General features: G+C 37.4%; 1 protein-coding gene across 16 annotated transcripts in view; it reads left to right on the top strand.

The window, feature by feature from the left end:
• RAPGEF6 (Rap guanine nucleotide exchange factor 6) overlaps nt 1–12,104 on the top strand; it is a 178,697-nt gene that overhangs the window by 10,837 nt on the left and 155,756 nt on the right. For 9 of the 16 annotated variants that reach the window (XM_023763764.1, XM_023763758.1, XM_023763761.1 and 6 more), the window contains 3 exons: nt 990–1,060; nt 3,148–3,204; nt 8,970–9,053. In XM_023763764.1, the coding sequence (XP_023619532.1) occupies nt 990–1,060; nt 3,148–3,204; nt 8,970–9,053 (212 nt within the window). Of the gene's footprint in view, nt 1–989; nt 1,061–3,147; nt 3,205–8,969; nt 9,054–12,104 lie in introns of those variants that run through there. The other 7 variants (XM_023763760.1, XM_023763769.1, XM_023763768.1 and 4 more) reach the window with 3 other exon arrangements.

The raw sequence follows: 12,104 nt of genomic DNA, 5'->3' as shown, positions 1-12,104 counted from the left end.
GCCCCCACCACCACCAACCTGGTCACCCCTTATTGCCCCCCCTGCCGGCCTGGTCGTCCCCAACTGCTCCCCCTGCTGGCCTGGTCGCCCCACACAGCCTGTTGATCAGTTTTTTGGTTGTCCCTCACTAACCCCCCTGCTGGCCTGGTCGCCCCATGCAGCCTGCTGTTCAGTCATTTGGTTGACCCTCACTAACCCCCGCCGCCCCTGCTGGCCTTGTCCCCCATGCAGCCTGCAGTTCAGTCATTTGGTTGTTTCTCACTAACCCCCCTGACAGCCTTGTCGCCCCAGGTAACCTGGTGTTCAGTCGTTACTGTTACTGTGACGGCGTCCCAGACATTTTGCATATTCCTCTATTATTAGTATAGATAAGGAAGTACATTTTATGTAGATAATTTAAACTGAATGTAATCAATGTGCTAGAGAAAGGTTCCCCACCTCTTTCACAGAGTGAAAAATAGGATTGTCTCACTGGATGTCTTATTTGTTTATTGGCACATTAATAATCACTTTGAGTACCTTTTGAAAAATATTTTTTAGAAAGTCATATTTTAAGAGGGATATTGACAAACTGGGTCATCTTCAGAGGTCAGTCAGGTGCTTCCAAATATTCAGATGCTTAAATATTTGGAACCTACAAGTACTGAGACTATATAATCTGGAGGGGGAAAAAACAAAAATAAGCAAAAACTTTTCAAATATTTGGAGGTCACTGAAGAAGAAAGGTTACATCTGTTTAGAAATGAAATAGACTTTCATATGAAATAGCGAGATTTTAATTTCTGGCATTATTTGTGTATAGGCCATCAGCCATGCTGGGGGGAGTTGAGGGAGTTCTTTTCAGATCTCTTATAATTCAGAGATTTTATGATTCTCATAGTTCACCGTTCTGGTATAAGTGGTTGTTTGCTTATAATCATAGTTGTTGGTGTATCATTATATTATAAAAAGTATATTTGAAATAATCTAAAATAATTTCTATTCTTTAGGATTTAAACACTATCTACTCTTATCTTCATGGAATGGAAATATTATCAAACCTCAGAGAACATCAGCTTAGGTAAGTGTGATGTTGTGTTTAAGAGGATGTGCTGTGGAGTTATTCAAATGAGTTTAGGTAGATAATTGCAGGGCCCAAATCTTTTTAAGGACTTTTTATAGAATGAGCATAAGGAATTTGTGTTTTTCATACCAGTTTTTCTTAGCCATGGGAATCCGTATAACTTTTGACTCCCCCAAAATCTAACTACTAATAGCCCACTGTTGATCAGAAACCTTACTGATAACATAAGCAGTCGATTAACACATTTTAACATTTTTTAATTGATTTTTTAATTTTTTTTAAGAGAGAGGGGAAGGCAGGGCTGGGGCAGAGAGAGAGAAACATCAACTGGTTGTCTCCCATATGCGCCTTAACGGGATTGAACCCACAACCTAGGTATGTGCCCTGACCAAAAATCGTACCTGCAACCTTTCAGGTGCACAAGACGATGCTTCAACCAACTAAGCCACACTGGCCAGGGATAACACGTATTTTATACGTTATATGTATTACATACTGTATTCTTACAATGCAGTAAGCTAGACAAAAAATGTTATTAAGAAAATCATGAAGAAGATAAATATATTCATAGTACTTACTGAAAAAAATTGGCGTATATGTGGACTTGCTCAGTTCAAACCCATGTTGTTCAAGGGTCAACTGTAACTATGTAAAGCAAAGCACAGCACTCTGCTAGCATGTGAAAATAAAAATTTTTTGTTTTGTTTTTGTAGTTAATATTGATATTTACTATGTCAGATGCTTAAAATGGGCATGGTATGATGTAGAGTTGTATTAAAGTGGAAGGAGCAGAATTCTTGATTTGGTATAAGTTCTTGTGGACAAGATCCATAAACTTTCTAAACCTCATTTTTCTTTTGTAAAATTAGCTTTCTCTCCTTCTACCTTACGTCATTGAGATTACACAGGGTATGGCAAAAGTAGGTTTACAGTTGTGAGTATGCAAAACAGTTTATTTTTATATTATTATTAATTATTGTATTATTTTCCATACAAACAACTATAAACCTACTTTTGCTCCACCCTGAATTTGTAAAAACAATTTTGAGTGCTATTAACTGCTATTTTAACTTTGCATAACATTTTAATTGAAATGTGTTTTCCTTCCATGGCCAGGTTATCCACCTCTTTTTCTGGCTGTTGTTTTTATTTTATTTTTTTTATGTTTTTATTGATTTTAGAGAGGGGGAGAGAGGGATAGGAACATCAATGATGAGAGAGAATCATTGATCTGCTGCCTCCTGCACACCCCCTGCTGGGGATCAAGCCTGCAACCCCAGGCATGTGTCCTGATCAGGAATCGAACTGTGACCTCTTGGTTCATAGGTTGACTGACATTCAACCACGGAACCATACTGGTCAGGCTCTGGCTGTTCCTTAAGTTTTGGGTTATGGACCAGATTGCTAATTAATTCTTTGGAATTTATTATTTTCTGTTTCCTTTATAACAATTCAGGTGTTAGTATGTATCAAATAAGAAAGAAAGAAGAGCCCTAACCAGTTTGGCTCAGTGGATAGAGCATCAGCCTGCAGACTGAAGGGTCCCAGGTTTGATTCTGGTCAAGGGCATGTACCTTAGTTGCGGGCACATCCCCAGTAGGGGGTGTGCAGGAGGCAGCTGATTGATGTTTCTAACTCTTTATCCCTCTCCCTTCCTCTCTGTAAAAAATCAATAAAAAAAGAAAGAAGAAAACTGAAAATTAGAAAATTTAGTAACACTAATAATATTTTTTAAATGAAAGTAAATTTATATAATTATTCAACAGAATTTGTGTGTGTGTGTGTTTGCATCTGTCAGTAACTGTTCTTCACACAAGGATTTAGTGTGAATTGACAGCTTATTTTTTCATAATTAAAAAATACATTATTTAGTGTGAATGTACATAAAGAGTATTATACTTGTTGCCACTTAACATCTAATTGTTTTTGAAAATGTTGCATTTAATGTATATATTTCTAAACTCTTATAGTTTAGTGAAAAATGTAGTGGTAAATCTGATCATTTTCTATTAAGGTGATTATAACAGAATTTTTTAAACAAAATTTAAGGTAAAAATCTTTAAAATTTTTACTTTTTAAAATAGATTAATGTCTGCAAGAGCACGCTATGAGAGATACAGTGGCAATCAAATTCTTTTTTGGTAAGTACCTTCATAATTAGCGTAAATTAATTGCTTTAATGTTTAAATTTTGATTTTTAGCATTGAAATTCTGGAACAATTTCTGTAGAACAGATTGAAATATATTCACAAACTATGAAATATAATAGGCATTGAGTCTACAAAAGGTGTACAATGTGGCAATGGTTAATAAATATAGACACCTGAATTGGGGGACATCTGTAATACTGTCAACAATAAAATAAAATACACACAAACACACACACACACACACACACACACGTGTAACTCCTACCCATGTGAACATGCAAAATATGTCAGGGCTCTAGAAGGCTCTAGTCACTTTTCTTGGAAAGGTAATCTAGTTCTAATTTCTATCGCTGTAGATTAGTTTTGCCTCTTTTGAATGTCATACAGATAAAATCTTTCGTCAGGCTTTTTTTTTTTTTTTTTTTTAACTTCACAAATGTCTGCAATTCTTCCAGGTTTTTGCACTCATTCTTTTTGTTGTTGTTGTTGTTGTTAATCCTCACCCAAGGATATTTTTTCCCATTGATTTTTAGAGAGAGTGGAAGGAAAGTAGGGAAGGGGGGAGAGAGAGAGAGAAACACCGATTTGTCTCACATCAATTGGTTACCTCCTGCACATACTCTCACTGGGACTGAAGATTGGACCTAAAACCTAGGTACGTGCCCTTGTCCAGGAATCTAACCTATGACCCTTTGTTGCTCAGGCTGATGCTCTTAACCACTGAGTAGCACTGGCCAGGGCTACACTCATTCTTTTTCACTGCTTTACAGTATCCAGTTGTGTGAAAATAACACAATTTGTTTATCCTGTTACTATATATTTAGGTTGTTCCCAGTTTTTTTTATTATCATAGTTTCTTTGAACATTTTGTTCATATCTTTTTATGCCCTTACTTACTCATTCCTGTTGGTCATATTCTTAGGAATAGAATTATTGGAACCTCACATGCTTAAATTTAGGAGATTCTAACAGAATCTGACGTGCATTTCATTTTGTTATCTCATTTGAGTTTATTTTACATTTCCCTGCTTACTAATGATAATGAATGATTTTCATATTTTTATGGGCTATTTGGATAGCTCTTTCTGAAATTCTGTTTCAAGTTTTACCATATTTTAATTGGGTTGTATGTCTTATTTCTATAGATTTTTAGAAGTTCTTTTTGAATTCTCTATTCAAGTTCTTTGTTGGATACTTATGTAGCATATATCTTCTCCCACTGTGTGGCTTTCCTTTTCACTCTATTAATGGCATCTTGAAGACAAATTCCTAACTTCTCAGTTTTTCCCTTTGTCATTAATGCTTTCCATGTCTGGTTAAAAACAAAATCTATTCCTTCCTCAACATTATTAAGATTTTTGGTGTTTTTTTTTTGCTACAGTGACCTCTTTTATTATATAGACTAGTGGCCTAGTGCACAGATTCGTGCACATTGAAATTACTTAGACGGTTACTTAGCCTTTTATGTATATAGATTCAACTGGTATATAGGAATGGTATTGATTTTCATGTTTTATTACTTGCACATTACATTTATCATTATTTCTAAACTACTTACATGATTTATATGGGTTTTGATAGCTACTTTCATTTATTTGTTGATCCAGTCATTTCTCTATACTAATAATAGAGGAATATGCAAATTATCCTGGACGCCGTCACAGTAACAGTAATGACTGAACAGCGTGCTGCGTGGGACGACAAGGCTGACAGGGGAGTTAGTGAGGGATGACCAAACAACTGAACATCAGGCTGCGTGGGGCAACCAGGCTGGCAGGGAGTGGCAGTTGGGGTCGACCAGGCCGGCAGGGGGGCTGTTAGGGGCATCCAGGCCAGTGGGGTGGGCAGTTGGGGGCAACCACGCTGGCAGGGGGAGGGCAGTAAGGGGTGACCAGACCAGCATGGGGGCAATTAGGGGCAACCAGGCCAGCAGGGGGGGCAGTGAGGGGCGACCAGGCCAGCAGGGGGGCAGTTAGGGGGGACCAGGCGGGCAGGGGGGCAGTTAGGGGCGATCAGGCCAGCAGGCAGAGGCAGCTAGGGGTGATCAGGCTGGTGAGGGTGCAGTTAAGGGCGATCAGGAAGGCAGGCAGGTGAGTAGTTAGGAGCCAGTGGTCCTGGATTGTGAGAAGGATGTCCGACTGTCGGTTTAGGCCCAATTCCCGGGGTCTGGCCTAAACTGCCAATCGGACATCCCGCGAGGGGTCCCAGATTGGAGAAGGTACAGGCTGGGCTAAGGGGACCCCACCCCCTTGTGCACGAATTTTGTGCACCAGGCCTCTAGTTATTAAATATTGGTCAGCTATACATTATGCTAATTCTAAAATAGAATGGTGGGAAGACAAATTATTTGTCCTTATTGAGTATCATGTAGTGGAGGAGAGTGAATTAATTAGAATAGTTACACATATTTTAGTGCTATCAAAGAAAAATATAGCTATATAAATCATTGGGACAGAATTGAGAGCCCAGAAATAAATTGATATTTATGAAGTTTTGCTACGCCTGCAAGGCAACAGTTTTATTATTTAAAAATGGCCTGTACCTAAGATCTGTACACAATGTGTATATAATATGATTGAGGATTAAAAAGGAATCTCCAATGAACCGTTTATTTTTGATGAAAGTGCTAAAGCATTTCAGAGGTAAAAACAAAGTTTTTTAAACAAATGGTGCTTGGTTAGTTGAGATATTACGTACAGAAGGTTAATTTAGACCTTTTCCTTATAACATATACAATAATTAATGAGTGTTACTTTATGCCAATTAGAATAGCTATAGTCAAAAAGGTACCCATTAAATAGATACAGTCAGAAAGGTACCTTATACTGTATACAGTAATTAATGAGATATCACTCTATACCAATTATAATAGCTACAGTAAAAAAGATAGACAGTAATGAATATAGACAAGGATATGGTAACACTTGGAATTCTCATATATTCGTGGTGAGGATGAAGAGTGGTATGGCCTTTTTAGGAAACAGTTTGGTGGTTTTTTAAAAAGTTAAGCAATTTCGAGGACTGGATCTCAAGCAGCGTGAATACGCGGACTCGGAAGGACCCTCCACCTTCTCACGGAAAGGTCAGATTTCACCTGGGAAAAGGAGAGAGAGAGCTACAAAACCAAACACCCCGAGAAGAGAGATCAGGAGGAGACAAAGAAACCCCCATATGAAAGAAAAGGAGGCATCACCAGAAAAGGAAGGAAACGGAATGGAGGCAAGCAATATGTCAGAGAAAGAATTCAGAGAAATGGTCATAAGGTCGCTGAAAAGAATAGAAGACAAATTCAACAATATGGTAAAGAACCAAGAGGAAATGAAGAAGAACCAAGAAGAAATGAAAAATGACATTGCTGCTATAAAGAACTCAATAGAAAGCATCAACAGTAGACTAGAAGAAGCAGAGGACCGCATCAGTAAGCTAGAAGACAAGGTAGGAAAAAATACCCAAGCAGAGCAGCATCTAGAAAAAAAACTTGAAAAACAGGAGGAGAGCCTAAGGGAACTTTGGGAAATCACAAAAGGAAACAACATCCACATAATAGGGGTGCCAGAAGGAGAGGAAACTGAGCAAGGAATAGAAAACCTGTTTGAAGAAATAATGACAGAAAACTTCCCTGATATAGGGAAGAAAAAACTCACACAAATCCAAGAAGCTCACAGAGTCCCAAACAAAATGAACCCCAAAAGACCAGCGCCAAGGCACATTATAATTAAATTGGCAAACACCAACGACAAAGTAAGAATCTTAAAAGCGGCTAGAGAAAGACAAAGTTACCTACAAAGGATTCCCCCATCAGACTGGCGACTGATTTCTCAACAGAAACACATCAGGCCAGAAGGGAATGGAATGAAATATACAAAGTCATGCAAAGGAAGGGTCTGAATCCAAGAATACTGTACCCAGCAAGGCTATCAATCAAAAATGAGGGTGAGATCAGGAGCTTCACAGACAAAAAAGGACTAAGGGAGTTTATTACCACCAAACCAGCAATGCAAGAAATGCTAAAGGGTCTGCTGTAAAAAGAAGAAATAGGAAGCAAAGAAGGAACACAGGCGTAAAGAATAAAAACGGAATCGAACCTGGGACCCTTCAGTCCGCAGGCCGATGCTCTATCCACTGAGCCAAACCAGCTAGGGCCAAAGAGAGAATCTTAAAAGCAGCAAGAGAAAAACAATCAGTTACCTACAAGAAAGTACCCATACGACTGTCAGCTGATTTCTCAACAGAAACTATGCAGGCCAGAAGGGAGTGGCAAGAAATATTCAAAGTGATGAATAGCAAGAACCTACAACCTAGATTACTTTACCCAGCAAAGCTCTCATTCAGAATTGAAGGTCAGATAAAGAGCTTCACAGATAAGAAAAAGCTAAAGGAGTTTATCACCACCAAACCAGTATTATATGAAATGCTGAAAGGTATCCTTTAAGAAGAGGAAGAAGAAGAAAAAGGTAAAGATACAAATTATGAACAACAAATACACATCTATCAACAAGTGAATCTAAAAATCAAGTGAATAAATAATCTGATGAACAGAATAAACCGGTGAATATAATAGAACCAGGGGCATAGAAAGGGAGTGGACTGACTCTTCTCGGGGGGGAAGGGGTGTCTGGGGTGTGGGAAGAGACTGGACAAAAATTGTACATCTATGGATGAGGGCAGTGGGTGGCGGGGGTAAGGGCAGAGGGTGGGGTGGGAACCGGGTGGAGGGGAGCTATGGGGGGAAAAAAGAGGAACAACTGTAATAATCTGAACAATAAAGATTTAATTAAAAAATGGAGCTCCGGTGGTGCAATCGGTTAGCGCGTGGTACTTATAAAAAATAAATAAATAAATAATAAATAAAGAACCTTAAGTGGGAATTTTACAGCCATTTGCATCTTCCTTCAGTAGAGAGAGAAAGGAACTTTAAAGTACCCACTGGAAAGTTGACAATATGTTTTTCTTCTGATGATAAGCAATTAGAATTGACCCAGAAAGCTTACCCTAGGTGGTTTATAGAATGGTTTGTAGGCCTGGGTTTCTGGATGGAGGATGGTACTACATTCAATGAGGACATAGAAAAGATCCATGCTTGAAGAAAATGAGGATGAGGTAGATTTTAAACATGTTGAGTTTGAATTGTCTGTTAGATATACAAGACGACATGTCAAGTAGACAGCCAGATAGATATACAGTTCTTAGCTCAAAGGAGATATTATTTTATACATATTAGAATCTTCAAATTAAAATTGATTGAAGACTATTGGTATGGTAAATAAAGATATTTGAGCGAAAGAGATTAGTTTAGATTATAAACTAACATCTAACAAGATTCTGGGTTTTTACTAGAGATCTAACTGAACTAAAATGCTGAAGGACTTATTATCTGATACTCTTTTATTTTATTCTTCAAACATAAACGAATGTATTTCAGAATAACACTGAAAAGAAATAAGTAGATTATTATCTAAATGTAGTTGAAAGTGAAGATACAACATTGATAAATTTGTGCATTCCAAATAATATTGTCTTCAATATACAGAATAGTTATTAGAAGTAGGATTTCTAATATGCAGATATAGTACAATATTTAAGTTGATCTCTATCATATGTGATGATCTAGTGCACAAAGATGAAGAATGTGAACATGGTCTGTGTTAGTTAATTTGTAATGATTTGCAGTACTAGAATATATTTCATGTTCTATACTTTGTATTGAATCCATATACATGTGAATGTGTGTATTTATTCACTTTTTATTTAAATAGTTCAGAAACTATTGCCAGATGTTGGTACATCTTGCTTTCTGGATCTGTGCTTATGAAAGACTCCATGGTCTTGCCGCCTTGCAGGTAAGTTTACATTTGGTGTTTAGTACACGTGGCAGGCAAAGTTAACATTATATCAATTTATTTTATCTCTTATGTTAATCTATGTAAGATGTGTATTTTTCTCTCATTAACTGATACATTTTATAAATGTCTTTGCTTATTGTAATTGGAAGTACTTGGCAGAAATCAATGGATATTTCATATTTCTTTATTTTTTAAAAATATATTTTTACTGATTTCAGAAAGGAAGGGAGAGGGGAAGAGAGATAGAAACATCATTGATGAGAGAGAATCATTAATTATCTGCCTTCTGCATACTCCACACTGGGGACTGAGCCTCCAACCCGGGTATGTGCCCTGACTGGGAATTGAACCCTGACCTCCTGGTTCATAGGTCAATGCTCAACCACTAAAGCATGCTGGCCAGGCAATATTTTATATTTCTGAGGAAACATATGTCTTTAAGTTTACACCGTGACATATATCTTACTCCTGTTTGATCTTTAGTTTTATGTGAAATTTGATCTGATTTATCTAATGGCTTCCGGATTCATTGCTCTTAATGGGTATATAGAGAGGCACTATCTTAATAGTTAAGAAATTGGTTTTTAGAGAAAGGCAAATGAGATAATAATCCTGACTTTATCACTTATTAGTGATCTGACTTTGGGCAAATTTTAGTTTCTTTACTGTAATATGATAATAGTGCCTACTTACTAGTAAGTGTCTTCTGAGATTGGCAGGCTACTCCTCAAAGGTCTCAACAGAAGTCTATAGACATTGACACTCTAGAGCCAGATTACCTGAGTTCATATCTGCACTTTACTACTCCTTGAGCAAATTACTTAATCCCTTTGTGCCTCAGTTTCCACATTTGTAAAATAAGGATAATAATAGAACCTATTTCATAGGCTAGTTTTGAGGAATAAATGAATTACGATGTAGTAGAGCTCTTAGAACATTGCCTGACTGTTAATAAGTAATTGGTAATTATTAAGAGAGTCAATTGCATTACCATTTGTTCTGACAGCAATTCTCAATATTGTGGGGCCTCAAATTATGGTTTGGTGACATAAAAGGTAATTTTTTTAGTGACTTTTTTCCAATGTTGAGAAGATATTTTTTTTTCTTTATTGATTAAGGTATTACCTATGTGTCCTTATTCCCCCATTGCCTCCCCACTCATGCCCTCACCCCTCTGGTGTCTCTGTCCATTGGTTAGGCTTATATGCATGCATATAAGTCCTTTGGTTGATCTCTCCCCCTTACCCCCACCCTCCCCTACCTTCCCTCTGAGGTTTGATGGTCTGATCGATGCTTCTCTGTCTTTGGATCTGTTTTTGTTCATCAGTTTATGTTGTTCATTATATTCCACAAATGAGTGAGATTATGTTATATTTATCTTTCTCTGACTGGCTTATTTCGCTTAGCATAAAGCTCTCCAGTTCTATCCATGCTGTTGCAAATGGTAAGAATTTCTTCTTTTTTACTGCAGTGTAGTATTCCATTGTATAGATGTACCACAGTTTTTTTGTTTGTGTGTTTGTTTTTTTAATTAATTCTCCTTTATCAGGAAGAGATCAACGAAGGCCCACATGGTAGTAGTACATTGCTTTAATATCTGATTCAGACACTTTATATTTGTCTTTTTTTTTAATTGTTTAAAGTATTACTGATAGCAGTACATATGTCTCCTTTTTTTTTCCCCCCATTGACCTTCCCCCAGCCTCCCCTACCCCTGGCACATGCCCTCCCCCCACCCCCCCAGGGTCTTGTATCCATTGGTTATGCTTATATGCATGCATACAAGTCCTTCGCTTGATCTCTTACCTCCCCCCTAACACTCCCCAGCCTTCCCACTGTAATTTGACAGTCTGTTCAATGCTTCTCTGCCTCTCTATCTTTTTGTTCATCAGGTTATAATGTTCTTTATTATCCATAAATGAGTGAGATCCTGTGGTGTTTTTCTTTCACTTCCTGGCTTATTTCACTTAGCATAATGCTTTCCAGTTCCATCCATGCTGCTGCAAATGGTAAGAATTCCTTCTTTTTTATAGCAGTGTAGTATTCCATTGTGTATATGTACCAGAGTTTTCTAATCTACTCATCTGTTGATGGGCATTTAGGCTGTTTCCAAATCTTGGCTATTGTAAATTGTGCTGCTGTGAACCTAGGGGTGCATATATCCTTTCTGATTGGTGTTTCTGTTTTCTTGGGATATATTCCTAGAAGTGGTATTACTGGGTCAAATGGCAGTTCCATTTTTAAATTTTTGAGGAAACGCCATACTGTTTGCTGCCTGTGGATTTCTCTAGTATTTTTATGGTTTCCCATCTTATGTTTAAGTCCTTTATCCATTTTGAGTTTATTTTTGTGTATGGTGTAAGTTGGTGATCTAGTTTCATTTTTGCATGTATCTGACCAAATTTCCCAGCACCATTTATTAAAGAGGCTGTTTTGGCTCCATTGTATGCTCTTGCCTCCTTTGTCGAATATTATTTGAGTATAATGGCTTAGGTCAATTTCTGGGTCCTCTATTCTGTTCCATTGGTCTATATGTCTGTTCTTGTGCCAGTACCAGGCAGTTTTGAGAACCATGGCTTGGTAATATAGTTTGATGTCTGGTATTGTGATCCCTCCAACTTTTGTTCTTCTTTCTCAGGATAGCTGTGGTTATTCGGGGTCTTTTTTATTCCAGATGAATTTTTGGAGATTTTGTTCTAGAATCTTTGAAATATGCCATTGGTATTTTAATAGGTATTGCATTGAATCTATAGATTGCTTTAGGTAGTATGGACATTTTAATGATGTTGATTCTGCCAGTCCATGAACATGGTATGGTCTTCCATTTGTTTATGTCTTCCTCTATCTCTTTTTTTCAATGTCCTGTAATTTTTCGAGTACAGGTCTTTTATGTCCTTGGTTAAGTTTATTCCTAGGTATCTTAATTTTTTTGCTGCAGTGGTTAATGGGATTGTTTTTTTCATTTCTATTTCTGTGAGCTCATTATTTGTGTATAAAAAGGCCATAGATTTCTGGATGTTAATTTTGTATCCTGCTACATTGCCAGAT

This window comes from Myotis lucifugus, unplaced genomic scaffold (genome assembly GCF_000147115.1).
Source record: "Myotis lucifugus unplaced genomic scaffold, Myoluc2.0 scaffold_300, whole genome shotgun sequence".
NCBI classification, from domain to species: Eukaryota; Metazoa; Chordata; class Mammalia; order Chiroptera; family Vespertilionidae; genus Myotis; species Myotis lucifugus.
This window is presented reverse-complemented; position numbering and strand designations above follow the sequence as displayed.